Source organism: Peromyscus californicus, unplaced genomic scaffold, assembly GCF_007827085.1.
Source record: "Peromyscus californicus insignis strain IS unplaced genomic scaffold, ASM782708v3 Scaffold_8__1_contigs__length_139910024, whole genome shotgun sequence".
Classification (NCBI taxonomy): domain Eukaryota; kingdom Metazoa; phylum Chordata; class Mammalia; order Rodentia; family Cricetidae; genus Peromyscus; species Peromyscus californicus.
Window position 1 is genome coordinate 738,584 of NW_026294606.1, and position 25,371 is coordinate 763,954.

The 25,371-nt window shown below is 43.4% G+C and overlaps 1 protein-coding gene, 1 non-coding gene and 1 pseudogene across 6 annotated transcripts in view; all 3 read left to right on the forward strand.

The window, feature by feature from the left end:
- The first annotated feature begins 1,530 nt into the window (after positions 1-1,530).
- Positions 1,531-25,371, forward strand: part of Prxl2c (peroxiredoxin like 2C) — a 36,905-nt gene continuing 13,064 nt past the window's right edge. Inside the window, exons 1-6 of one of the 5 annotated variants that reach the window (XM_052728739.1) lie at positions 1,531-1,880; positions 2,036-2,104; positions 6,721-6,774; positions 6,937-7,042; positions 16,950-17,081; positions 24,189-24,615. In XM_052728739.1, coding sequence (XP_052584699.1) covers positions 1,689-1,880; positions 2,036-2,104; positions 6,721-6,774; positions 6,937-7,042; positions 16,950-17,081; positions 24,189-24,229 — 594 coding nt within the window. In that variant the 5' untranslated portion in view covers positions 1,531-1,688 and the 3' untranslated portion in view covers positions 24,230-24,615. Of the gene's footprint in view, positions 1,881-2,035; positions 2,105-6,720; positions 6,775-6,936; positions 7,043-16,949; positions 17,082-20,534; positions 22,346-24,188; positions 24,616-25,371 lie in introns of those variants that run through there. The other 4 variants (XM_052728737.1, XM_052728740.1, XM_052728741.1 and 1 more) reach the window with 4 other exon arrangements.
- Positions 17,571-17,673, forward strand: LOC128104803 (U6 spliceosomal RNA). Its single transcript, XR_008216106.1, has one exon. It is a non-coding gene; the product is annotated as a U6 spliceosomal RNA (small nuclear RNA).
- On the forward strand, positions 23,154-23,254 carry LOC128104819 (uncharacterized; annotated as a pseudogene).

Genomic DNA, 25,371 nt, shown 5'->3' on the forward strand with positions numbered 1-25,371 from the left:
CTCAGCTGGTCCTGTTTCCTCAGACTGGAAGCTTCTGTGTCCTCATCCCAATGGCTCTCAGCTGAACTGCTGCTCGAAATCCTGAACGCTTAACCAGACAAATGCTTAACCAGGCAAATGCTTCTAGTTTCTGGTCCTCACGCCTTATAAACCTTTCTGCTTTCTACCACCACTCCCTGGGATTAAAGGCTGCTTTCTGGGATTAAAGGCGTGAGTCACCATGCCTGGCTGTTTCCAATGTGGCCTTGAACTCAGAGATCCAGAGGGATTTCTGTCTCTGGAATGCTAGGATTAAAGGCGTGTGCTAACATTTTCTAGCCTAAGTATCTTGTGGCTTTTCTGTTCTCTGACCCCAGATAAGTTTATTAAGGTACACAATATTTTGGGGAACACAATACCACCACACTTTTATGTACTATTCATCTGTGTTTTACTTTCTCAGCACATTTATTTCTGTGGTTTCTGTGGTCTCCTTTGAAGCAGTAGGCAGAGAAGGGAGTTACTGCTCTGCCTGTGATGACTGGCCCTGATTACTAAGGAAAACTAACTGCGCTGCCACTCCACAGTGGAGTAAGGAAGAGTGACTGGATACAAGCTGTCCAATTGAGTGTATGCATTTAATGTCAATGGAAATGACTTTGGCCTCTGTATCAGGTGAAGACCCACACCAGCTGAAGTAGTTCCTGTGAGAAAGGGAAGGAGATAAACAAACACCAGGTGCTGAGCCTGGGAAACGGCACACTAGATAAAGGCATTTGCCACCAAGCCTGATGATCTGAATTCAATTCTTGGGATCTACCTGATGGAAGCAGAGAGCCAACTCCCAAAAGTCCTCTGACTTCCACACACAGACAACACACACATGAATACAGAATAAATAAAATGAAATTTAAATTTTATTTATTTATTCTTTCAAGACAGGGTTTTTCTATGTAGCTCTGGCTGTCCTGGAACTCGCTCTGTAGACTAGGCTGGCCTCAAACTCAGAGATTGGCCTGCCTTTGCCTCCCAAGTGCTGGGATTAAAGGTGTGCACCACCACCGCCTGTCTATTAATTTAAATTTATTAATGAATTGTTCTATTTTTAATTCCCTGCCTCCCTCTCCCTCTCTGTGAGTGCAGATACCTGCATCCCCAAAGAGGGTGTCAGAAGTTACAGGCAATTGTGAACATCTGGTGTGGGTACTAAAAATCGAACTCGGGATCTCTGCAAGAGCAGTAGGCACTCTGAATGGTGCCTATGGAGGCCAGAATAGGGTATCAGATACCCTGGAACTGGAGTTACAATGGTGAGCTGCTATGTGGATGCTGGAAACCGAATCCTGGTTCTCAACAAAAGAAGCCAGAGCTCTTAATCACTGATCTATCTTTCCAGACCTTTTGAGCTAGGAAGTTTGGTAGGCAGTAAAAGAGGGACTCACACAGCCTCACCTCCCATAATCACACTCCTCTCCCTTGGCCACACCCCCACCCCGCCTCCCGTAGCTCCGCCCCAACCCCCGTAGCCCCGCCTCCCAAGGATCAATCCAGCCCTGCGTGGCTCCGCCTCCTGAAAAACCAGCCCCTCGCCACCCTTGTGACCCCGCCTCCGCCGGTGTGGCCCAGCTTCCATCCTCAGCTGGACCTCGGCCCTCTTGGCCCCGCCTCCCGCGGCCCCTGGTGGACCTGAGCGGTCGCCCGCCTCCGCAATGGCCGCGCCGGTGACGCGGCAGGTCAGCGGCTGCGCAGGTCGGGTCCTGAGCCCGAGCGGCTCGGACACGGAGCGTGGGCAGCCACTGGCAGATGCCGTAGCGGAGCTGCCGGTGCTGGACGCGTCCGGGAGACGGGTGACGTTCGGCGCGCTGTTCCGGGAGCGGCGGGCCGTGGTGGTGTTCGTGAGGGTGAGCACCGGTGGGGCGGGACGGGAAGGGCCTCCCGGAGGCTGCCCAGCCTGGGTCAGTGTGAGGGCAGCACTTCGCCCGGAATCAAGCGCCTGAACCTTGTGAAACCTGGCTGCTGCCTTGCTGACGTGCTCTTATGCATTGTTTCCTTTCAGCATTTCTTGTGTTACGTCTGTAAAGAATACGTGGAGGATCTGGCCAAAATCCCCAAGAGCTTCCTCCAAGTAAGTTTCTTGAGTGAGTGGCAGTGGCCAGTGCGACCGGGTGAGCTGTGAGTGGGTGTCCCCTCCTCCTCCATGCTCTAGTGGGGCAGAGACCTAATGCGCTCCTTTGCGCCCTCCTGAGAACGTACTGTCATAATTTTTGTTTCCTGTAAGCTGCCTGTGTCAGACCCAAATGTTGCATAAGAATGCAGGCACACGCCTTTAGTCCCAGCACTTGGGAGGCAGAGCCAGGCGAATCTCTGAATTCGAGGCCAGCCTGGGCTACAGAGTGAGTTTCGGGACAGGCTCCAAAGCTACAAAAAACAAAAACACAATAACAACAAAATGCAAAATCAAAACAAAACACAGGCTTCAACTGCCTGATGTTTTTGACCCTTTAATTTTATAACCCAAATAGTTATTCATTATAGGAAAATGTTGACATATCTTAGAAGTACAGATTTGTATTTGCCCATAAATTGCAAGTTCCTTGACCCTGTTTTTCTTCAGTCCCCAGATATGGATGGAAGATGTGAGTGGAAGACATCCAGATGTGGATGTGATGTGGATGTGGGAAGATGTGAAAATGTAGATGTGAAGTTGTGAGTGGGAGAAATCCAGATGTGGATGTGGGAAGATGTGAAAATGTAGATGTGAAGGTGTGAGTGGAAGATATCCAGATGTGGATGTGGGAAGATGTGAAAATGTAGATGTGAAGATGTGAGTGGAAGACATCCAGATGTGGATGGAAGATCTGAGTGGAAGACACTGGGCATTTGTAAAACAGATTTATTTTCACCACATATTTATCAATTAGGATGTATGAGAACAAAATTACCTGTTCTGCCTGTCCTTGTATTCCTTTTGTTTACAATATTCTGAAGCATCTTTACAATGTAAAGGCATTACATTAACCTAACATTTTTAATATTATTGACATTGTTGATTTACTTAACATACAAATGGGTCTTATTGTGATATTTTCATACATGAATACTTTGTTCTTATTTGCTGCCACCCCTTCTTGCTTCTCTCTTCCTCCAGAGCCACACTGATCTTTTCCTTTGCTTTCTTGAAACATGTCTTTATATTCCTTTACCCTCTCATTCCCTCCTACCCCTAGACCTATCCTCTCAGCCTCCTCTTTACTTTCATACCCTACATAAATACATGCATATAAATCTAAACCTAGATTCTGCATGTGAGAGAAAACATGCCACATTTGTCTATGTGGCTTCTTTGAATTGGCATGATGATGTCCATTTCCACCCATTTCCTGCAGTTATCATGACCTCATTCTTTATGGCTGATTGCATTTCCATTCTCTGTGTGTGTGTGTGTGTGGTGTTTTCATTGGTGATGGTTTTTTTGGGTTGTTGGGTTTTTGTTTGTTTGTTTGTTTTGGTTTTTCGAGAGAGGGTTTCTCTGTGTAGTTTTGGTGCCTGTCCTGGATTTCACTCTGTAGACCAGGCTGGCCTCGAACTCACAGATCCGCCTTCCTCTGCCTGCCAACTGCTGGGATTCAAGGTGGATTCAAGCCACCACACCAGGCTATCAAAACACAAAGAAATTTTAAAGTAGATGTATTTTTGGTGATTTTGAAATAGACAGCACATTACTAGTCACTATGTCATTGTGCTGGACAGTAAATTTCTAAAATGATCTGTAGCTAGAGTTTTCCTGCCTGGCCCACAGTCAGGACAAATCTCTCTCACCTGCCAGTCCCACAGCTGTCAGACCCGACCAAGTAAACACAGAGACTTATACTGGTTACAAACTGTATGGCCGTGGCAGGCTTTTTGCTAACTTTTCTTACAGCTTAAATTAATCCATTTCCATAAATCTATACCTTGCCACATGGCTCGTGGCTTACCGGCATCTTCACATGCTGTTTCTCATCGTGGCAGCTGGCAGTGTCTCTCTGACTCAGCCTTCCACTTCCCAGCTTTATTCTCCTCCTTGTCCTGCCTATACTTCTTGTCTGGCCACTGGCCAATCAGTGATTTATTTACTGACCAATCAGCAACACACTTGACAAACAGACCATCTCCCAGCACTTCCCCTTTTCTTTTTTTTTTTTCAAAAAGGAAGGTTTTAACCTTAACAAAATAAAATTGCATATAATTTGGGAATTTGGGCGTAGCTTCTCTTACTACTTCCTGCTGGAGGGGGGCGCTGTATCTTATGGGGACACAAAGAAAATTTTAGGATTATGGAGTAGTCCGTGAGGCTGTATTGTCTGAGCCAGTTGCCTTCACACCATTCTGGATGTTGGATCATCTGGGCCATGGTGTCATCGGAGACCTTTCAGGGGGTCTTGGCTGGTCAAACCTGATGTATCTTAATCTGGAACAAATCCATAGCCTCTGGCTTTCTGTGGGAACAAAAGCAGAGTCTCCTTTCCAAAATAACATATCCTTACATCCAAATTTTGAAGTCAAGGTATCTTTAAAATACACATATTGGTTTAACTCAGCTTCTTTTACAATCAAATATCTCTCTGCAGTTAAGAATCCCAAAGACAACACAATCCAGATTCTCTGTGTAATATTCATCTTTACGTGGCTTATTTTTTATATTAATTTTACTGTCTCTTTAAAGACTTTATTTTTTAAAACTATGTATTTGTTTATATAACTGTATAATGATCCCTCTTCCTCATGTCTGATTGAAATTGTACCCTTTGAACAATTTTCTGTATGCTCCATCCTCTTTCTCCCAGCCTGTGATAACCACTGTTTTGTTCTCTACCTCCATGAGTTAGACTGTTGAATCCATATGTATCATAAGTAGGATGGTCTAGTACTTATCTTTCTGTTCCTGACTTATTTCACTTAGCATAATGTCCTCTGTGTTTTCACAAATGACAAAAAAAAAAAAAAAAAAAAAACAACCCAAAACCAACTCCTTTTCCATGGTTGGATACTACTTCATAGGGATACCACACTTATCTTTATGCATTTATCCACTGACGGACACTTGGGTTGAGTCCTTGTCTTAGGTGCTGTTGATAGTGCTGCAGTGAACATGGAAGTGTGGGGTCTCTTTGCATGTGCATTTCCTTTCCTTTTGATGTATAACAACAGTGGCAATTCTGGATCATGTGGTAGCTCTGCCTTTAATTTTTTGAAGAGCCTGTGTACTGTTTCCATAAAGGCTGTACTAATTTATTCTTATCAACACCATGCAAAGGTTCTCTTTGTTCCATGTCCTCATTTTTACCTCTTTTTGATTAGTAGCATCTCTCCTGGGGTGCAGAGATATTTCATTGCTGTTTTCATTTCCATTTCTCTAATGATTAGTGATGATCAATATTTTTTGTGTTGAGAGTGTACAAATTTGTATGCATGTGTGTACAAGTTCATATGCATGGAGGCCAGAGGTCAACCACAGGTGTTGTTCCTCAGGTGCCATTCACCTTGTTTTTTATTGATTGATTGATTGGTTGGTTGGTTGGTTGGTTGGTTGGTTTTTTGAGACAGGGTTTCTCTGTGTAGCTTTGCGCCTTTCCTGGAATCACCTTGTTTTTTATATAGCATCTCTCATTGGCCTGGAGCTTGCTGATTTGAATGGGCTGACTGTTTTGGAAGCCCCAGGATCCACCTGTCTCCACCTCCCCATTGCTGGGATTACAATACATGCAGCTGCACTGGCTTTTTTGCATGGATCCTGAGGATAGAACTCAAATCCCCATGCAAGCACTGAGCCATCTCCCCAGCCCAAGAATTTTTCATATAGCTACTGGCTGTTTGTCTTCTGTCTTTTGAGAACTGTCTATTTAAGTCTTAGCCCCCTCATTACTGGAGATCAAATACAGACCCTGTGCATACTAGACAAGCCCTGATCCCTAGCCCATTTTTGTCCATTTTTGAAACTGGGTTGTATTCTTGCTATGTTTGAATTCATAGCATAGATTTAAATCTCTTGACAAGTGCATAATTCGCATGGGTTTTCTTAGTCCAGTCAGTAGGTTGTGTCTTTTCTCTGTTGTTTCTTTTGCTGTATAGAATAGCACAACCTCCTTTGTATGTTTACTTTTGTTGCTATGCTTTATTGATTTATATGTACATGTGTGGAGGTCAGACAGCTTGCAGGAGTCAGTTCTCTCCTACCATGTGGGTCCCTGAGATGGAACTCAGGGCATCAGGCATGGTAGCATCTTTACTCTCTGAGCCAAATCATTGCCCAAACAGTGATATACTGAGTTTCTCCCTGTGTTTTCTTCTAGTAGTTTTTTTTTTTTTTTTTTTTTGGTTTTTCGAGACAGGGTTTCTCTGTGTAGCTTTGCGCCTTTCCTGGAACTCACTTGGTAGTCCAGGCTGGCCTCGAACTCACAGAGATCCGCCTGGCTCTGCCTCCCGAGTGCTGGGATTAAAGGCGTGCGCCACCACCGCCCGGCTTCTTCTAGTAGTTTTATGTTTAATGTTTAAGTCTTGAAATTCTTACATAGAGAAAACAAATCATCTGAATTACTCACATATTGTACCATATATTTCTGTCTGTTCATGCAATTTTGTTGTTTTTTAGTCTTCTAGAAGCCTATAGGTGGCATTAGAACAAAACAAAAGAATTGCTTTAGGGAAAGTTCTTAAGACATACTTTCTGATAATATGTACTTGTCCCTCTTTCTCCCAAAGGAAGCAGATGTAACCCTCATAGTGATTGGACAGTCAGCATACCATCATATTGAGGTAATTATCTAGCAAACTGAGGCACCACCATGTTAAATATGTTTCAGATACAAAAATTGAATTTGTTGAGCCCATTGGCGTAGTCTCTGTTGGCAGAAAGCTGGATTGCCATTACTTTTCTCTCCATTGTTCTTATAGAAATTCCAATTATTCTCTTTTTAGCCTTTCTGTAAACTAACTGGATATTCTCATGAAATCTATGTTGATCCTGAGAGAGAAATTTATAAAAGATTGGGAATGAAAAGAGGTGAAGAAATTTCCTCCTCAGGTAAGACGTTTCACATACAATTGTCTCAAACACTTGTGTGTTCTCACACTAGGGCATATGTGACTAGCGAAGCTGTGTTTGATACTTTTCCTGTTGCTGTGACAAAAAAGGTATCAGAGGGGCTGGTGAGATAGCTCAGTGGTTAAGGACACTTGCTGCATTTGCAGAGGACCTAGGTTCAGGTCCCAGCACCAGCATATTGGCTCACAACAACCTGTAACTCCAGTTCTGAGAAATCTGACATCCTCTTCTGGCATCCAAGGGCTCCTGCACACATGAGTGCATACACACATACAGACACACACACCTACATATTATTTTTTAGATAATAATAACAATAAAAATAGATCTTAAAAAAAAATTCTTCGCAAAGGGAGTCTAAGGTATCAACACTGTTCAGAAGCCCAAAGGCTGGGGCTGGAGAGATGGCTCAGCGGTTAAGAGCACTGACTGTTCTTCCAGAGGTCCTGAGTTCAATTCCCAGCAACCACATGGTGGCTCTCAACCATCTGTAATGAGATCTGGTGCCCTTTTCTGGACTGCAGGGACATATGTAGGCAGAACACTGTATACATAATAAACAAATAAATCTTTAAAAAAAAGAAGAAGAAGCCCAAAGGCTCTTCTGAGATTCAGGCTCTTAACTGTGAGCTCCCTGTAAAAAATTTTTTTAATTTTACATATTTTATTAATTTTACAATATATAATGGTACAGAGTAAACACTCCCAGAAAGAAAGAAAGAAAGGAAAGCTAATAGACAGCCTAGGATCACCTACCAAGGGGTGGTATACCACCCACAGTGCGATGGACCCTCCCACATCAATCATTAATTAAGAAAATTCCCCACAGACTTGCCTACAGGCCAATTTTATGGAGGCATTTTCTCAGTTAAGATTCCCTCTTCCCAGATATGTCTGAGTTTGTGTCAAGCTGACAAAAAACTAACAGGACAGCAAGGAAAGACCAAAACACAACAGGACTAACACCAAATCCTGCAATCTTCTGTGTTCCAACAAGCTTAGGCAGCCCCACCCATCCGGTTCTACAGTCTGCACACCTGTTGCCTTTCTGTTGAGCTGACTCCACCCCATGCCTGAGGCTTGCTTTTTATCTATCTATCTATCTATCTATCTATCTATCTATCTATCTATCTTAATTAAATGTATTCATTTATTTGCCTGAGGCTTTCTTTCTTTTTGGTTTTTTGAGACAGGGTTTCTCCATGTAGTTTTGGTGACTGTCCTGGATCTCACTCTGTAGATCAGGCTGTCCTCGAACTCACAGAGATCCGCCTGGCTCTGCCTCCTGAATGCTGGGATTAAAGGCGTGTGCCACCACTTGAGGCCTTCTTTAGCAGATGTCCCACAGTCCTGGCATCTTTAGTATCCTGGGATTCCCATTGCAACTTAAGTTTCACCTTCACAACTCTATGCAATGGCCTCTCAAGCTACTTGCAGGGAATGTGACACTGCCACACATTGCCTGGCCCCAATGGCTCTGTGGGACATTGGTACAAGCTGTCACAGCCTCATAACTTCTGCATTTCTTGTGTCCACAAAACCACATAGGCAATGCTGTGTAGCTCTACCAGCTCAAATTGCAGAGTGGCCCCCTTCTACAACAGTGATGATGGCCTGAATCTTAGTTGTTAACCTGGGCAGACACCTGAGCAGTTGTTTTTGGACAGAGAACCCCTCGGTAGTACTGTCAGTTCAGGCTCTTCTTTCAGATGGCTTTACATTTTCACAAGTCTGAGGCTCTAGTTTTGGGGTCCTACCCTCAAAGCAGCATTTCTCTGTCTGTGAAGAGCCAGAGATTCTATTTAGTGACCCCAATATCCTTAACAGTCATAGCTTTCTTCTTGCACTGGCCTTGTTTGTGTCTTTGAGCTTACTCACATCCCCTTCTTGCTGTATCATATCTCTGCCCTCCCCCTCTCACTACGGAGCTGACTACGAGTAGTGAACAGTAGCCATGCCACTGCCTGGACATTACACGTCATGAGATGACCTCTGCCAAACAACCTAGTCCATTACTTTTAAGATTGGGTCTCCTCTGTAGTCCCAGTCTGACCTTGAGCTTGTGGTCCTACTGTGTGCCTCCTGAGTGCATGGATGATGGATTCATCATCAAGCCCAGCTGAATCGACCTGTTTGTCTTTTTGTAGGCTAGACTTGGTTTCTGAAATACTGGATATGAGAAGTCAGATTCCAGTCAGTCATTCTCAACGATTATTGTGTTCTTATTGTGACACCCATGTGTTGGATACTCCTTGAGGAAAGATGATAAAGGACAGCCTCTGCCTTCCAGGGATTTCAGTGCAGCTTAGAGGCCTGTGATGGAGGAGATGTGTGGTGATACATTTGTTCCCCAATATATTGTGTACCCTAATAAAACTTATCTGGGATCAGAGAACAGAACAGCCACTAGATTAGACATAGAGGCCAGACAGTGATGGCACAGGCCTTTAATCCTATCACTCGGGAGGCAGAGATTCGTCTGGATCTCTGAGTTCAAGGCCACACTGGGAACAGATCCAAGCATGGGTGGTACATACCTTTAATCTCAGCACTAACCATAAAGGTCTGGAGGTCTGTACAGACAGACAGGAAGTGACAGAGCTGGGTAGGAAGAGGAAGTGATGTAGCTGGGTGGAGAGAGGAAATGAGATGGCAGAGCAGAAAGGCATATAGACATGGGTATACAGGAAGTAGGTCTCTTTGGCTGATGATCTCCCAAATCATGTTGGTGAGAACATGGCTGACTTTTTCTCTGATCCTTAGATAAACTTTATTGGGCTACACAGATAAAATGTCACCACAGAGATGCAGGAGGGACAAATGCCTGTTTAGAGAATGTGAAAGAGAAGGGTCTAGAGGCAGTTGACTTTGGAGGTGAAGTCCCAGCTCACCATGAAAGTTGCTGGTGGAGTGAGGATGGGAAGGGGTGCTCTAGACAGGCAGATGTCCAAAGCTTCAGGAAGTTACACTCATTTGAAGACATGCAGGTCCTTGTCTCTGGCCGAACTGGTATGAGTGATTGGATAGGCTGGGCTGGTTCACACTGAATTTAGGTTGACTCAGAGTTTGGATTTATCTTTGGATAATCCTCTGGTGTTTTGTGGCAGCTAAGTGAAGGAGTCACAGAATGTGTGGAGGAGGAACTAGACCTGACTAAGCCAAAGCCAGTGATGGTGACAAAGATGTACTCAGCCAAGGAGGCTTCACTAGAGATGGGGCTAGGAGCTGCTTGTGAAGCAGATGTGCCATGATATTATTATTATTATTACTATTATTGTTATTGTTATTATTATTAATGCATAAGAGTGTTTTGCCTGCAAGTATGTCACATGGGTGCCTAGTGCCCACAGAAGCTAGAAGAGGGTATCAGATCCCCTAGGTGGTTATGAACAACCATATGGGTGTTGGGAATCTAGCCCTGGATCCTCTGGAATAGCAAACAGTGCTCTTACCATGAGCAGTCTCTCCAGCACCTATCCCCTGATTGACATGTTCTTTTGCTGGTGGTTTTATTTTAGTATGCTTCTTATTTTGAGACAGTCTCACAATGTAGCCCTGGCTGGCCTAGAACTTTCTGTGTACACCAGGCTGGCCGCAAACTCACAGATATCCTCTAGCCTCTGCTTCCCCTAGTGCTGGGAGTAAAAGTGTGTGACACCATGCTCCATCTTACTGCTGATTTAAGACTGCAACCTAAACTCGACTAAAACTGATGAGCCAGCATTCAGTTTTCACCTACTGGTGTAGGATCACAGGCCTCAGGGTTGGGCTCACTGTTTTCATGTGCATTAACAGTCTTACCATGTATAAAATGTGTTTGTAAACCAGGCATGGTGGTGCACACCTTTAATTCCAGCTCTTGGGAGGCAGAGGCAGGGGAATCTCTGTGAGTTTAAGGCCAACCTGGTCTACAAAACTAGTTCCAGGACAGCCAAGGCTGTTACACAGAGAAATCCTGTCTTGTAAAACAAAACAAGCCAGACGGTGGTGGCACATACCTTAAATCCCAGCACTTGGGAGGCAGAGACAGGTGGATTTCTGAGTTTGAGGTCCCAGCCTGGTCTACAGAGTTCCAGAATAGCTGAGGCTACACAGAGAAACCTGTAAGACGAATTGCTAAACGGTCTTATTAATTTAAAAAAAAAAAAAAAAAAAAAAACCAAAAAACCCCGGAGTCAAATATTGGGGTAAAAACTGAGATCACAGGAATAGGACAAGCCACAGCCAACCTCACATCACCAACTCCTCAGCCTCCAGAGAGAGCTACATCCTGTATACCCAGACCTATATCCTTTCTGTCCCTGCCATCTCACTCCCTCTCTCTGCCCAGCTACATCACTTCTTCTTTATGCCCAGCTCTGTCACTTTCTGTCTGTCTGTACAAACTTCCAGACCTTTATGGTTAACTAGTGTTGGAATTTAAAGGCGTGTGTTACCATGTCTGGGTCTGTTCCCAGTGTGGCCTTGAACTCACATAGATCCAGATGAATCTCTGCCTCCCGAATGTTAGGATTAAAGGCATATGCTACTATTGCCTGACTTCCATGTTTAATATAGTGGCTGGGTTTTTCTTCGGACCTCCAAGTAAGTTTTATTTATTAGAGCACAGATAAATATCACCACAGAAACCTCTATCAAAAAACAAACAAACAACAAACAAAAAAAGATACAAAACAAAACAAAAGGTTGTGAGTTTCACTTATGTGACACTACATTTCTTGTCTCAAGACAGGAAATGTAAAGAAAATAAGTTAATTCCAAACCAAATGTATTTTATAATTATGAGAGAATACATGCAACTTGTTTTCCACTCCTTTTATTTAAATATATTTCATATAGCATACAGTATATATCATTTTATATAGCTTTGTCTGTGATGCTGTTATATAATATGCATTATGTCAAAACAGATTTATATTAAGATTTTTACAATCTGCAGTATATAAATATGAGCTATGCCAAATAAATACATATGCCTATGCATAATTATATAGTATAATGTATATATCTTTGGGTTTATAGTTAAGATATCGTATTCTCAAACAGAAAATATTAGATTTTGGGTCATCAAGATGTCTCAGTGGGTAAAGAAACTTGCAGCAAAGCTTACACTCAGAATTTGATTTCTGGAACCCACATAGTAGAAAGAAAGAACTGGTTCCCACAAGTTTTCCTCCACCTTCCATACTCACTTCATGGCACATTTATGGATGCACACTCACACATTCTCTCTCTCTCTCTCTCTCTCTCTTTTTCTCTCTCTCTCTCTCTCTCTCTCTCTCTCCACACACACACACACACACACACACACACACACACACACACACACACAATAAATAAATAAATAAATATATACTTTTTTGTTTGTTATTGTTGACAGAGCTTCTCTGTATAGTTTTGACTGTCCTGGAACTCATTCTGTAGACTAGGCTGACCTCTAACTCACAGATCCACCTGTTGCTGCCTACCAAGTGCTGGGATTAAAGGAGCTCACCACCACCACCTGGCAAATACACACATTTTTAATGAAAAATATTGGATTCTATAAAGTAAAATTTTTTCAAGAGAGATAGGGTTTATCTGTGTAGCCCTGGCTATCCTGGAACTTACTCTGTAGACCAGGTTGGCCTTAAACTCACAGAAATACACCTGCCCCTGCCTCCAGAGTGCTGGGATTAAAGGTGTGTGTGTAGACTGCCTGGCAAGATTTTATAAAGTAATTTTTAAAGATGTATGAGTATTTTGCCTATATGTACCATGTGCAGCATTGTAGCATGAATCTTAAAAGTACTTATTAATAAAATCAAACCTGAGGCCAGTTATTGGGGTGAATGCTGGAAGATCAGAGAAGCAGAACAAGCCACAGCTACCTCACCTTGCCAATTCCTCAGCTGATACTGTTTCCTCAGACTGGAAGCCTCTGAGTCCTCATCCAGAATGAATCTCAGCTGAACTGTACTGCTCAAAGCCTAAAAGCTTAACCAGCTAAAAGCTTCTAGTTTCTGGTCTTCACGCCTTATATATCTTTCTGCTTTCTGCCATCACTCCCTGGGATTAAAGGCTCACTTTCTGGGATTAAAGGCGTGAGTCACCATGCTTGGCTGTATCCTTGAACACACAGAGATCCAGGTAGATCTCTGCCTCTGGAATGCTAGGATTAAAGGCGTGTGCTACCACTGCCTATCCTCTATGTTTAATATTGTGGCTGTTCTGTTCTGTGACCCCAGATAAGTTTATTAGCGTGCACAATATTTTGGGGAACACAATACCACCACACAGCATTTATGGAGACTGAAAGAGGAAATTGGATCCCTTGGAGCTGGAGTTTGAGACTATTGTGAATTACTTGGGGTGCTGGGAACTGAGCCATCTCTTCACTTCATAAAATGCTTTGAAAGTTTCTTCCTTGTAAGGAAAGCATAACTCTGAGATTCATTCTTAGGATATTCAAAAACTAAACCAATTAGGGTAGGGAAATGGCTCAGTGGTTAAGATATTGGCTGCTCTTCCAAAGGACAGAAGTTCATTCATTCATCCACTTGGTGTCTCACAACCATCTGTAATTCTGGTTCTGGGGCCCTGATGCCCTCTGCTGGCCTCTGTGGGCACTGCATGTACATGGTGCACAGATGTACATGCAGGCAAAAATGACCATACAAGTAAAATAAAATTAAAAAAATTAAACCACTAAGATTATAGTTTATGCTAAATGTCACAGCTTCATTTCTGTTGCTGTGATAAAACATCCTGCCAAATGCAATTTAAGGGAGAAAGGGTTTACTTGGCTCACAATTCTAGATTGTGGGCCATCACTACAGGAAGGCAGTCAAGGCAGCAGGAACTTGCAGCAGCCAGTCACATAACATCCACAGTCAAGAGCAGAAAGCTTTGAATTAATGCATGCATGCTAATGCTCAGCCTCCTTTCTCTACTCATACATAATCCATGATCCCCTAATCAAAGAATGGTGCTACCCACAGTGGGTACACTAATCATGATAATTTCCCACAAACAGGTCTACAGGCCAATTTAATCTAGACAATTCTTCACTGAGATTCCCTTCCCAGATGATTCTAGATCATATCAAATTGACAATTAAAATTAACCATTATAGACTGCTTGAATTCTGTGAGTCACTCAAGAAAATTCATAGTATTCCAAAAGGGCTTATGGGAATCCCACTTTATAGCCAGTTACAGTCCTCTGGTATGCAGACATATGTAACACCCATGATACATAAAATAAATACAATTTAAAAAAATTAAACAACCCAGGCTTGCAGTTAGCGTCTGTATTAAATGTTAAGATCCATCTTGAAACTTAGCCTCCTACCTGTCTGACCTGATATTATCTTCAGGTAGATTTTGTCACCACTGAGTTACTGCTTGTTTGGCATGTAGATAAAGGCGCCTACATGTAGCTGGAGTCGAGCTGATCTGGGTCAGAAGAATACCGTAGGGAAAGTAAGTTTGAGTCGGGGTGTTTTTTCTGTACAGTCATCAAAGTTTAAAGCTTAAAGTCAGACATAAACAAGGCAAGAATAAGAGAAAAATAGTTATAAGATGAGCAGAGACTGAGTTTCTCAGCTCAATGGGAGCAGGAATGTTAGTCACAGAGCAGACACATCAGTCACTGTGAAAGCAGAAGTAGATGACAGGCATCAAGCAGCACTTCTGAGACCCAGCCCCTGCCTTCCTGGGCTCTGTCATTTCCAATCCAAGTTTTCCAAGAACTTGGAGGTTTTGGGAGCGTGGCCCAGAAGCAACACTTCACCCACTAGCTAGAACATTACCACAGCTAATGTGAGGGAAACTGGGAAGGGTAACCTAGTCCTGGGCCCACGAAGAAGAAATAGTGTTGACCATCATTTAACAGCCTGTGCAAAGTGTGTCCTGGAGAGGAGCATGATTGCCTGTTAGCAAGGACCAAGCAAGTACACATGGGAATTAAGATAGAGGTGGTACAAATCTGAGAAGTTCGTCATGATGTTCTCTGTAGCAGATGTCCAGGTCCATCATCACTTCTTCCTTTAGGACAATGTCCTCAGCAGAGACATCACCCCCTCCCAGCATGTGTGTCCTTTGCTGGAGATATTTTCGGTTGTCCAGCTCAGTGACTGGTGTTACTAGCATTTAGCAGATGCAGAAAACAAGGAGGTGAGCCAGGTGGTTGGTGGCGCACACCTTTAATCCCAGCACTCGGGAGGCAGAGGCAGGCAGATCTCTGAGTCTGAAGCCAGCCTGGTCTACAGAGTGAGTTCCAGGACATGTAGGACTACACAGAGAAACCCCTGTCTTGGAAAAAAAAAAAGAAAACAAGGATGTTGCCAAATGTTTTACACTGTCCTAGAAAAGGACTCCCTGAGCAAGTGTCAGTGACAGGTTAAGCCATTGTTTCAAGGATGAAAAAAGATAAATGAAAAGTCCAGGACTATGCTTTCCATTGAAGAGTAAGGAAAGGATGATGGGGCCCAGTACAGAATCATTCTGGGGCTGGAGAGATGATGGCTCAGCCATTAAGAGCTCACACTGCTCTTGCAAAGGACCCAAGTTCAGTTGCCAGTCCTCACCCTGGGCAACTCACAGTCACCTATAACTCGACCTTCAGGGGATACAACGCCTTCTTCTAGCCTCCAATGGGCACAGCATGCACATGCGCAATCACACACGGATACAGACACACACACACATAATTTAAAGTAAATCTTTATTTTTAAAGAATGTTTTATGTAAGAACTGACATCTTGGGGATTTAGCTCAGTGGTAGAGCACTTGCCTAGCAAGTGCAAGGCCCTGGGTTTGGTCCTCAGCTCTGGGGAAAAAAAAAAGAACTGACATCTTTTTTTCTTTTCATTTATTTTACATACCAACCACAGTTTCCCCTCCCTCCTCTCCTCCCATTCCCTCCCCTCACCTCCCTACTACCCCTCCCCCTCCACCAATCCTCTATCTCCATTAAGGGGCAGGCCTCCCATGAGAGGCACATCAAGTTGAGGCAGGACCAAGCTCCTCCCCCTGTATCAAGGTTGGGCAAAGCAACCCAGCATGGGGAATGGGTTCCCAAAAGCTAGCTCAAGTGCCAGGAACAGGTCCTGATTCCACTGCTAGGAGCCCCATAAACAGACCAAGCTACACAACTGTCACACACATGCAGAGGGCCTAGGTTGGTCCCATGAAGGCTCCCTAGCTGTTGGTCTAGAGTCGGTAAGCTCCCATGAGCTCAGGTCAGCCGACTCTGTGGGTTCCCCTGTCATGACCTTGATTCCCCCACCCCCTGGCTTGTACAATCCTTCCTCTCTCTTCAGCAAAACTCCCTGTAAATGGATGTTTCCTGTCCTGACCGCCCAGTCCCAAATAAACACACAGAGGCTTATATGAGTTATAAGTGCTCAGCCAGTAGCTCGGTCTTATTACTAACTAGCTCTTACATTTTACGTTAACCCATATTCCTTATTTATGCTCTGCCACATGGTGGTGGCTTTATTAGCACAACACATTCATCTCCTGCTCCCTCTGCATCTGGCTGGCGACTCTTGACACCTCCCTTCTCCTTCCTAGCATTCTCTGTTTGGCTTTCCCAACTAACTTCCTGCCTAGTTACCAGCCCACCAGCTTTTAATTAACCAATGAGAGTAATACATATTCATAGTATAAAAAAGGATTGTTCCACAGCAACTCCAGGAGCTCAGCCCAATGCTTGGCTGTGGATCTCTGCGTCTACTTCCATCAGTTACTGGATGAAGACTCTCCAAGACAATTAGGATAGTCACCAACCTGATTACAGAAGAAGGCCAGTTCAGGCACCCTCTCCACTATTTCTAGGACTGACATCATATCTTATTGGAATACAAAATGATAATACCTAAAGACAGTTTTTAATATTTCAGGACAGAGCCCCCACATAAAGTCCAGCCTGCTCTCAGGAAGCCTTCAGAGCCTGTGGCGAGCAGTCACTGGCCCGCTTTTTGACTTCCAAGGAGACCCAGCTCAGCAAGGCGGAACCCTCATTTTAGGTCCAGGTGAGCATCAAGGATGGGTTGTGTCTCAGTGCCCTCCACAGTCTCAGAGCCACCCACTTTTCTTATGTGACAGACACTGAAAATGCCTGACCTAATGCGGTGGCATGCTTTGGTAAGGAGCAACTTTCATTTTCAGAGGTGTCTGGGTTTGATGAGGGTCCTCATCACTAGAGTGAGGGCAGGGATTTGGGACACAGAAAGTAAGCTAAGATTTGCTGATTGATATATGACCATTACACTCCTTTAAAAGTTCAACAGGGGTTAAAGAAATTGCTCAGTGTTTATGAGCACTGGCTGCTCTTGCAGGGACCTAAGTTCAGCTCCCAGCACCTATATCAGGTGACTCACAACCACTTATAACTAGTTTCTGGGGATCTGACTCCCTCTTCTGGCCTCCTTGGGCACCTACACTCAAGTGTACAACCCCCACACACAAACACACATACAAGTACACATAATTAAAAATAAAATAAATCTTAAAGGAGTTCAGTGCTCACTTTGGCAGCACATATTCTAAAATTGGAACAAAGAAGATTAGCATGACCCCTGCACAAAGGATGACATGCAGATTTGCAAAGTATTCCATATTTTTCCTTGGGCACTCAAAGAAATCTGGAAATTTACCATGAAGGAAATGGGGGATCCAGATGTGCACAGTGATACCAGGCTCAACAAAGCCATCTGGCCCAAAGGAATAGGAATGCTCCAGAGTGGGTCTCTCTACATTTGTCCAGAAAATGTAATGAGAGTGAGGATTCACCAAACAAGCTCTACACTTTGATAACCTGTGTCCTTATTAACACATTTTTTAAAAAATTACTGACAGGAAAACAAACAGACAAAAAAGCAGAGTGGTGATGGGTACACACCTAATCCCAGCACTTGGGAGGCAGAGACAGGTGGATCTCTGATTTCAAGGCCACCCTGGTCTACAGAATGAGTTCCAAGACAGCCAGGGCTACAAACAAAACAAAACAAAACAAAACAAAAAAACCATACAGACAGTTAATATGGATGAGAATATGAATAAAGTTATATAACTAAGTTTGATAGGGGCCCAGCCAGATAGCTCCGCAGGTAAAGACACTTGTTGTTCAAGCTTGGAGAGCTCAATTTCTTTTTAAATAAAAGAATGTTTATGTTTACTAACTAAACTGGGAGACCCACATGGTGTTGGAAAGCAAGCCAGTACTGGGGTTAGCCCATTCCGAAGTGAGACCTGCCATAAACCACAGGCTTCAACAACTGCATTGACTGTGTCTGGGCCAGAGATGCCTCTGGCTGCACCCTGGTCAGTGTGGAAAGCTAGCTTTCTCCACATTCAAGTTCTGCAATAACAGACCAAAAAGTCACTGTGGCATAGGCAGGTTGTTCTTCATTCTTCTGCCTCTTTAAAATTGGACCTGCTAGTGAATTATTAAATTAACACTTCTATAAATCCCAGACTCTTGAGAGAACTGCTCTTGACTGAGTGTTTTGTTTTTTTACAGCAGGCACTGTTTTACCCATCTCTCACAAATTTAGACCAATTTTTTTTTAAAGCCTTTTGGGGCTGGAGTTGTAACTCAGTGGCAGGTGCATTGCTTCCTGGGCTCAGTGGTAATAAATAAATAAGTAAATAAATGAGCCCATTTTGAGTTCTATAAATTTACCCAGAATGCTACTGAACCACTTGGAAGCTTGTTTCTGGTGCTGGGGATTGAGCCCACTAGGGCAGGGCTGTGTGTCCACACCGCACTCTTAGCTTGGAGCTCCCCCTTTCCACCACTTCCCTTCTTTGCTGTTTTTTTTTTTTTTTCTTTTTTTGAGATAGGGTCTCCCTATGTATCTCTAGCTGTTCTGGAACTCACTATGTAGACCAGGCTGGCCTCAAACTCACAGAGATTCATCTGCCTCTGCCTTTTCAAAATTTTGTTTTGAGAAAAGTTCTCGCTGTGCAGCCCTATTGACGTAGAACTGACTCTGCAAAGCAGACTGGCCTCAGACTCCCAGACATCTGCTGTCCTTGCCTCCTGAGTGCTGGGATTAATCAATCACTTTGCATTTCTTTGTTTAGTATGTGCATGTGTTTGTGTGAGCATGCATGCATAGGGAGCAGGACACATGTGTATTGGTACATGTGAAAGTCAGAGGACAACTTGAGTCTGTTCTCTCGTTCCGTGATGTGGGGTCCTGGGGATCAAACCCAGGTTGTCAGGCTTGGTGGCCAATGCCTTTACCCCCTGAGCCATCTCACCAGCCCATATTCTTTCTTTCTCCATGGTGTTGGGTATTTCACCCAAGGCCTTGTGTACTGTGTAGATGCTCCTGTCACTGAGCTCTACCCCAGTCTTCCAGACCCATATTTTTGAATAACTAATTTGCATTCAAGACCTGGAAGGGGTTGTTGGTTTTTACTCCGTTCCTCAGCGCATGTCACTGAGTCACTTGGCCATTGTCTTAGGGTTTGTATTGCTGTAGAGATATCATGTCCACGGCAACTCTTATTTAGGAAAACATTTAATTGGGGCTGGCTTACAGTTCAGGTCTAGTCCATTATCAACATGACAGGAAGCATGGCAGCATGCAGGCAGACTTGGTGCTGGAGACCAGGTAGCTGAGAGTTCTACAGCTGGTGTGACAGGCAGCAAGAAAAGAGAGCCACTGGGCCTAGGTTGAGCTTCTGAAACCTCAAAGCCCACCCTTGTTGACCTACTTCCTCCAATAAGTCCACACCTACTCCAACAAGGCCACAGTTCCTAATCCTTTCAAATAATGTCACTCCCTAAAAGAGAGATCCTGTCTCAAAACAAACAAAAATTCTGTTTTTTAGTTCAAGGTGGAACGAACAGGACGTATATGATAAATTATAACTTGAGTGGATAGGATTGTGGATGTCTAGGTGTACTGTAGCTAGTTGGCTTTCTGCCTTCTCTTCTAACATCTTAGGTTAGTTATAAAACATCCGATGAAATCAGTGTTTTTCTTTCCTTCTAGTTTTTTTTTTAATTTGTCAGTGCTAGGGATGACCCAGATCCTCATGAATACTGCACCCCCCACCAGCCCCAGAAGCGAATTTTTTGAAGCAAATGATTTATTAGTTCATGTGCTTAGGAAATAGAGGTAATTTCCCAGCTGATACCTATGTTAGTTCCAGATTCTGCCTGTCTGGTTGGTTGTTTTATTTAATTATACTTGATGAAACTGAATAGAAGGGTATAATTTAGGATGCTGTCCCCTCGGAGCTCATAACGTGTTAAGTAACACTCTTATTCAACCATTGCCTTGTCGTGGTTAATTGCCATAATGCAGAATTATAGTGGCATTACATAGGGAATATAATGGACTCCAGGTAATTAATTTTTCCCTTTGGACTAATTAGGAGCTTAAAGGCTTCCTTGATCCTGGTAAGCAGTAAATCTAAAGACTAGTGCGTCATTTGCCCTCAGCAATTTTGTCCTTGTTCTCTTCTAGGTAACAGCATCCACTTTGTGCACCGAGACAGGAATAGGTTGGATCACAAACCCATAAACTCTGTTTTACAGCTTGTGGGAGTTCAGCCTGTGAACTTCATGAGCAGACCTACAGTTATCCATGTGTGACTTCACGTAGCATCTTCCACTTGTGAATGGGCCCTTGAAACGTGAACCAAAATGCCAGGCATCATAGCTTCATGAGGTTATGAAAACACAAAGCTCATGTGCCTATAGAACTCTATGCTGAGAGGCATCAGTTGTCAAACATGGGATAGGCATTTTAAATTTTATAGCCTCTATAATTATCCATTCAATAAAATATTTTTGGCAACTAAATAATTAGAAGGAGGACTAGAAAGATTGTTCAGTGGTTAAGAGCACTTGCTTCTCTTGCAGAAGACCCAGGTTTGGTTCCCAAAACCCACAGGATGGCTCACAATTATCTGTAACTTCAGTTCCAAGGAATCCAACACCCTCTTCTGCCCTTGGGGACCAGGTGCACATGTAGTAAACATGCATAAATGTAGGGAAACACTCATACACATAAAATAAGAATAAATAAATCACTGGGCAGTGGTGGCACACGCCTTTGATCCTAGCACTTGGAAGGCAGAGGTAAGCAGATCTCTGTGAGTTTGAGGCCAGCCTGGTCTACAGATTAAGTTCCAGGATGGCTAGGGCTGTTACAGAGAAACCCTGTCTCAAAAAAACCATTTAAAAAAAAAGGAAAAATAAATCTTATAAAACTACATACATATATGCATGTGTGTATGAAGGGAAGGTAAGAATGGGCCAGGTATGATGGCACAGGCTTGTAATCCTAACACTGAGAAATGGGGACAGGAGTCCATCCTGAGCTCTATGGGGAAGAGCCTTAGAAAAATAGTCAGTTAATGGAAGGGGGAAACAACTCAACAGTTTTATTTAGTAGGTGAAAAAAAAACAAGAACAGATTGTCAAATTCTGTGAACAGTGTAACAACATATATGTGTGGTTTTTTTGTGTTCTTGGAGAAAAGATAGTAAACAAGCACAGCACAACACTGCCAGTAGGTGTGTGTGTGTCTGTGTGGTGAGGTTATAGTTGTTTCTGCTCGCTTTCCAAGTTCTGCATTTCCCATGATTTCTTATAAGCTCGGCTGATTTGGGGGTGGGGCAGGAAGTGTTTAAACATGAAAGGGCAAATGCCTGCCTACATCAAACTCCAACATGCAGGTGACAGTGGTCGCCTCCCATGTAAGGAGTCATTGGTCAATGAAAATAAGACCTTAGAGACAGCAGAGGGCCTGGTCAGCACACACTCACATCTATTGCACTAGGATTGTTCTGGTGGAATTAAGCGAGTTGAGGGAAATACTTGATTTGGCTTAGGGGCTGCGCTTGGGGATCAAAACCAAAGTTTTCATGCATGTGAACACATATTCTTGTATCACTGAGCTATATCCCAGTGCTGACCATATTTAAAAATTTTTAAATATCTATAACAAAGCACCTAGAATGTGTGCAGCTCTAGATTTTATCCCTAGCAGTGCGTATACACACACATACACACACACACACACACACACACACACACACACACATATATATTAAAATACCACTCAGCTAAGAAATTGTCCCAGAAATTTTCATGCAAACTATCACAAAATCAAAATGTTGGTAATCCTTAGCAGCTGTAATACTACTATGACCTTATACTTTCATATAAAGCACATTAAGTCACAAAACTATTTTAATGTATTTTCACATGAGTATATATGAACAGTCATGTTGTTAAATCAATAAAAATGAGAATTTTGAGAATCCAAAATTTTTTTTTTTTTTTGCTGTTTTTTGTTTGGGGTATTTGTTTGTTGTGGGGTTCTTTGGGGGTGAAGGAAAACAGTGCCTCACCATGTAGTAGGCTGACTTAGAATTCTCTAGCCCATGGAGAGATGGCTCAAATGTAAAGAGCCTATGTTCCTTTTATAGAGGTCTGGGTTTGTTTTTCTGCACCCATATCAGGCTCCTCACAAATGCCTATAACTCCAGTTCCGATGGATCTGGCCTCATCAGCACATGCATACACATGGTGAACATGTACTCTGATACATACACATATACACATCAAATGTAAGGAATAAATCTTAAAACATCAGCCCTCTCTAGGCTGGTCTTAAACTCTCAATCCTCCTGTCCCAACCTCTAAGTGCTGGGATTACAGGTATGTGCTGTCACACCCAGCCTGTTCTAATATGAACATAAAGAGTAATAACCAGATCCCTTTTTGCCAGTTTTAACAAAAATTTATATATTTGCAAATATAAAATGTTATTTATGTGGCTTTAGGGAGGTAAAATTCCGATGGTTGCCACCCAAACAAATACATGTACTACTAAGGCAATAGCTGGGTGTGGTGGCGTCTTAATCACTATTTTGATGTGAAGCAACCTCATGACCAAGGCAACTCTTCGTTGTTGTTGTTGTTTTTGAGACAGCCTTAGCAGTCCTGAAACTTGCTTTGTAGACCAGGCTGGCCTTGAACTCACAGAGATCCCTTTACCTCTACTTCCCAAGTGCTGGGATTAAAGATGTGAGCCATCACTGCCCAAGGCAACTCTTTAAAAAAAAGCATTTAAGTGCTTGAATTGGCAGCATATATACTAAAATTTGATGGAGAAGATTAGCATGGCCCCTTCACAAGGATAACACACAAATTTGTAAAGCATTCCATATTTCTGGTAGAATTCTGCACTTAAAAAAAGGCATTTAGCCGGGCGGTGGTGGCGTACGCCTTTAATCCCAGCACTCGGGAGGCAGAGCCAGGCGGATCTCTGTGAGTTCGAGGCCAGCCTGGGCTACCAAGCAAGTTCCAGGAAAGGCACAAAGCTCCACAGAGAAACCCTGTCTCGAAGAACCAAAAAAAAAAAAAAAAAAAAGGCATTTAATTGGGGGCTTGCTTACAGTTTCAGAGGCTCAGGGCATTGGCATCATGGCGGGAAGCATGGTGGCACATAGGTGTTGGGAGAACTTTACATCCTGATCTTCAGGCAGAGAGAGACAGAGAGACTGGGCTTATGTGCTTTTGAAACCTCAGATCCCACCCCCAGTTATACAATTCTTCCAATAAGGCCACACCTCCTAACCCTTTTAATCCTTTCAAACAGGCCCATTCCCTGGTGACTAAGCATTTAAATATATGAGCCTAATAGGGACTATTGTTATTCAAACCACCACAAGTAGCATGTACTTATAGTCCCACTTACTTGGGAGACAGATCACTCACTGGAGCCCAGGACCAGCCTGGTTGTGTGTGTGTGTGTGTGTGTGTGTGTGTGTGTGTGTGTTATAAAATTATCTGCAATGCACACTGAACTATATAAACATACTCCCAAGTCCAAGTCATGATTATACTAGGACTGAAATCCCTTTCTGTGAAAACCATAGAAATTGTAGATAAAACAATAATATTGGGCTGGGGGAGTGTAGCTCAGTACTTGCCTAGCATGTTCAAGGCACTGGGTTCATACACAGCACCACTGAAAAACAAAACAAAAACGCATTTTGTGGTGCTGTGTTCACCAGGTGTTACCTATACACTGCACACTGTATGGAATTACTATTATAACCATCATCCATAAAACACATTTCACAAGGAAGGACATTTTTTACAGTTAATTCCAGAAGGGCCACAAACAACCGGAAAGCAGGCTGAAGACAATGTGTGAAGCCGTGGATCACCCAGGAAGCAGGAATTCATTCCCAGCTTAGGAGAAAACTGGTCTTTGGCCAGTTCAAACAACAGGCAGTAGAGTTCAGCTACAACCCTTGCATGAAACCCCCTGAAGACACACATGTGGGGCATGAGACCCATGGGCTGCACCCTCTCAGAACGGACAGCTCTCTCCATGGGCCACGGCCCCAGGAAGGAATTCACTGGGAACCTTCTGCAGTGAACTGCTGTGGAGACAAAACCTTGATGAGATGACTGCAAATTTTGAAATTCATGGCTGAAAGCAAGGAACAGTCAAGTAAACTGCAGTTCCAGCTACTCAGAAAACTGAAGCAAGGTCTATTAAGCCCACAAGCCCTGGCAACAGCAGCATCCAGCTAATAAAGGAAAACAAATCAGGCTGGCCTGTAGCTCAATGACAGTATTTGTTTAGCATGTTCTTTCCGCAGCACTAGGGAAAAAAAAAAATCATGCTCAGATTTTTCTTTTAGGGGATGGGTATATATGTAGTTCCATGATAGAATGCTGGCCTAACATGTCCATCCCTAGAGGCAAAGTGAATCTTGTTTGTTTTGGTCACCCCCCCCCCCCCCCCCGACCAAACCCAGGGCCTTGTGCTTGCTAGGCAAGCGCTCTACCACTGAGCTAAAACCCCAACCCCGATTTTTTTTTTTTTTTTTAGATTTATGTATTTATTATGTATACAGTGCTCTGTCTGCAAGTGTCCCTGCAGGCCAGAAGAGGGCACCAGATCTCATTTCAGGTGGTTGTGAGCCACCATGTGGTTGCTGGGTTTGAACTCAGGACCTCTGGAAGAGCAGTCGGTGCTCTTAACCACTGAGCCATCTCTCCAGCCCCTTGGTTTGGTTTTTGTTGTTGTTGTTTTTGTTTTTGTTTTCAAGACAAGGTTTCTCTGTGTAGCTTTGTGCCTTTCCTGGAACTCACTCTGTAGCCCAGGCTGGCCTTGAACTCACAAAGATCCGCCTGCCTCTGCCTCCCAAGTGCTGGAATTAAAGGCGTGCACCACCACTGCCCAGCATAAATCTTAATTTTAAAATAGAAGAACAAATCCCAAGACAACTTGGGATAGACTAGTAATCTGCAAATATTTGCTCACGTTATAC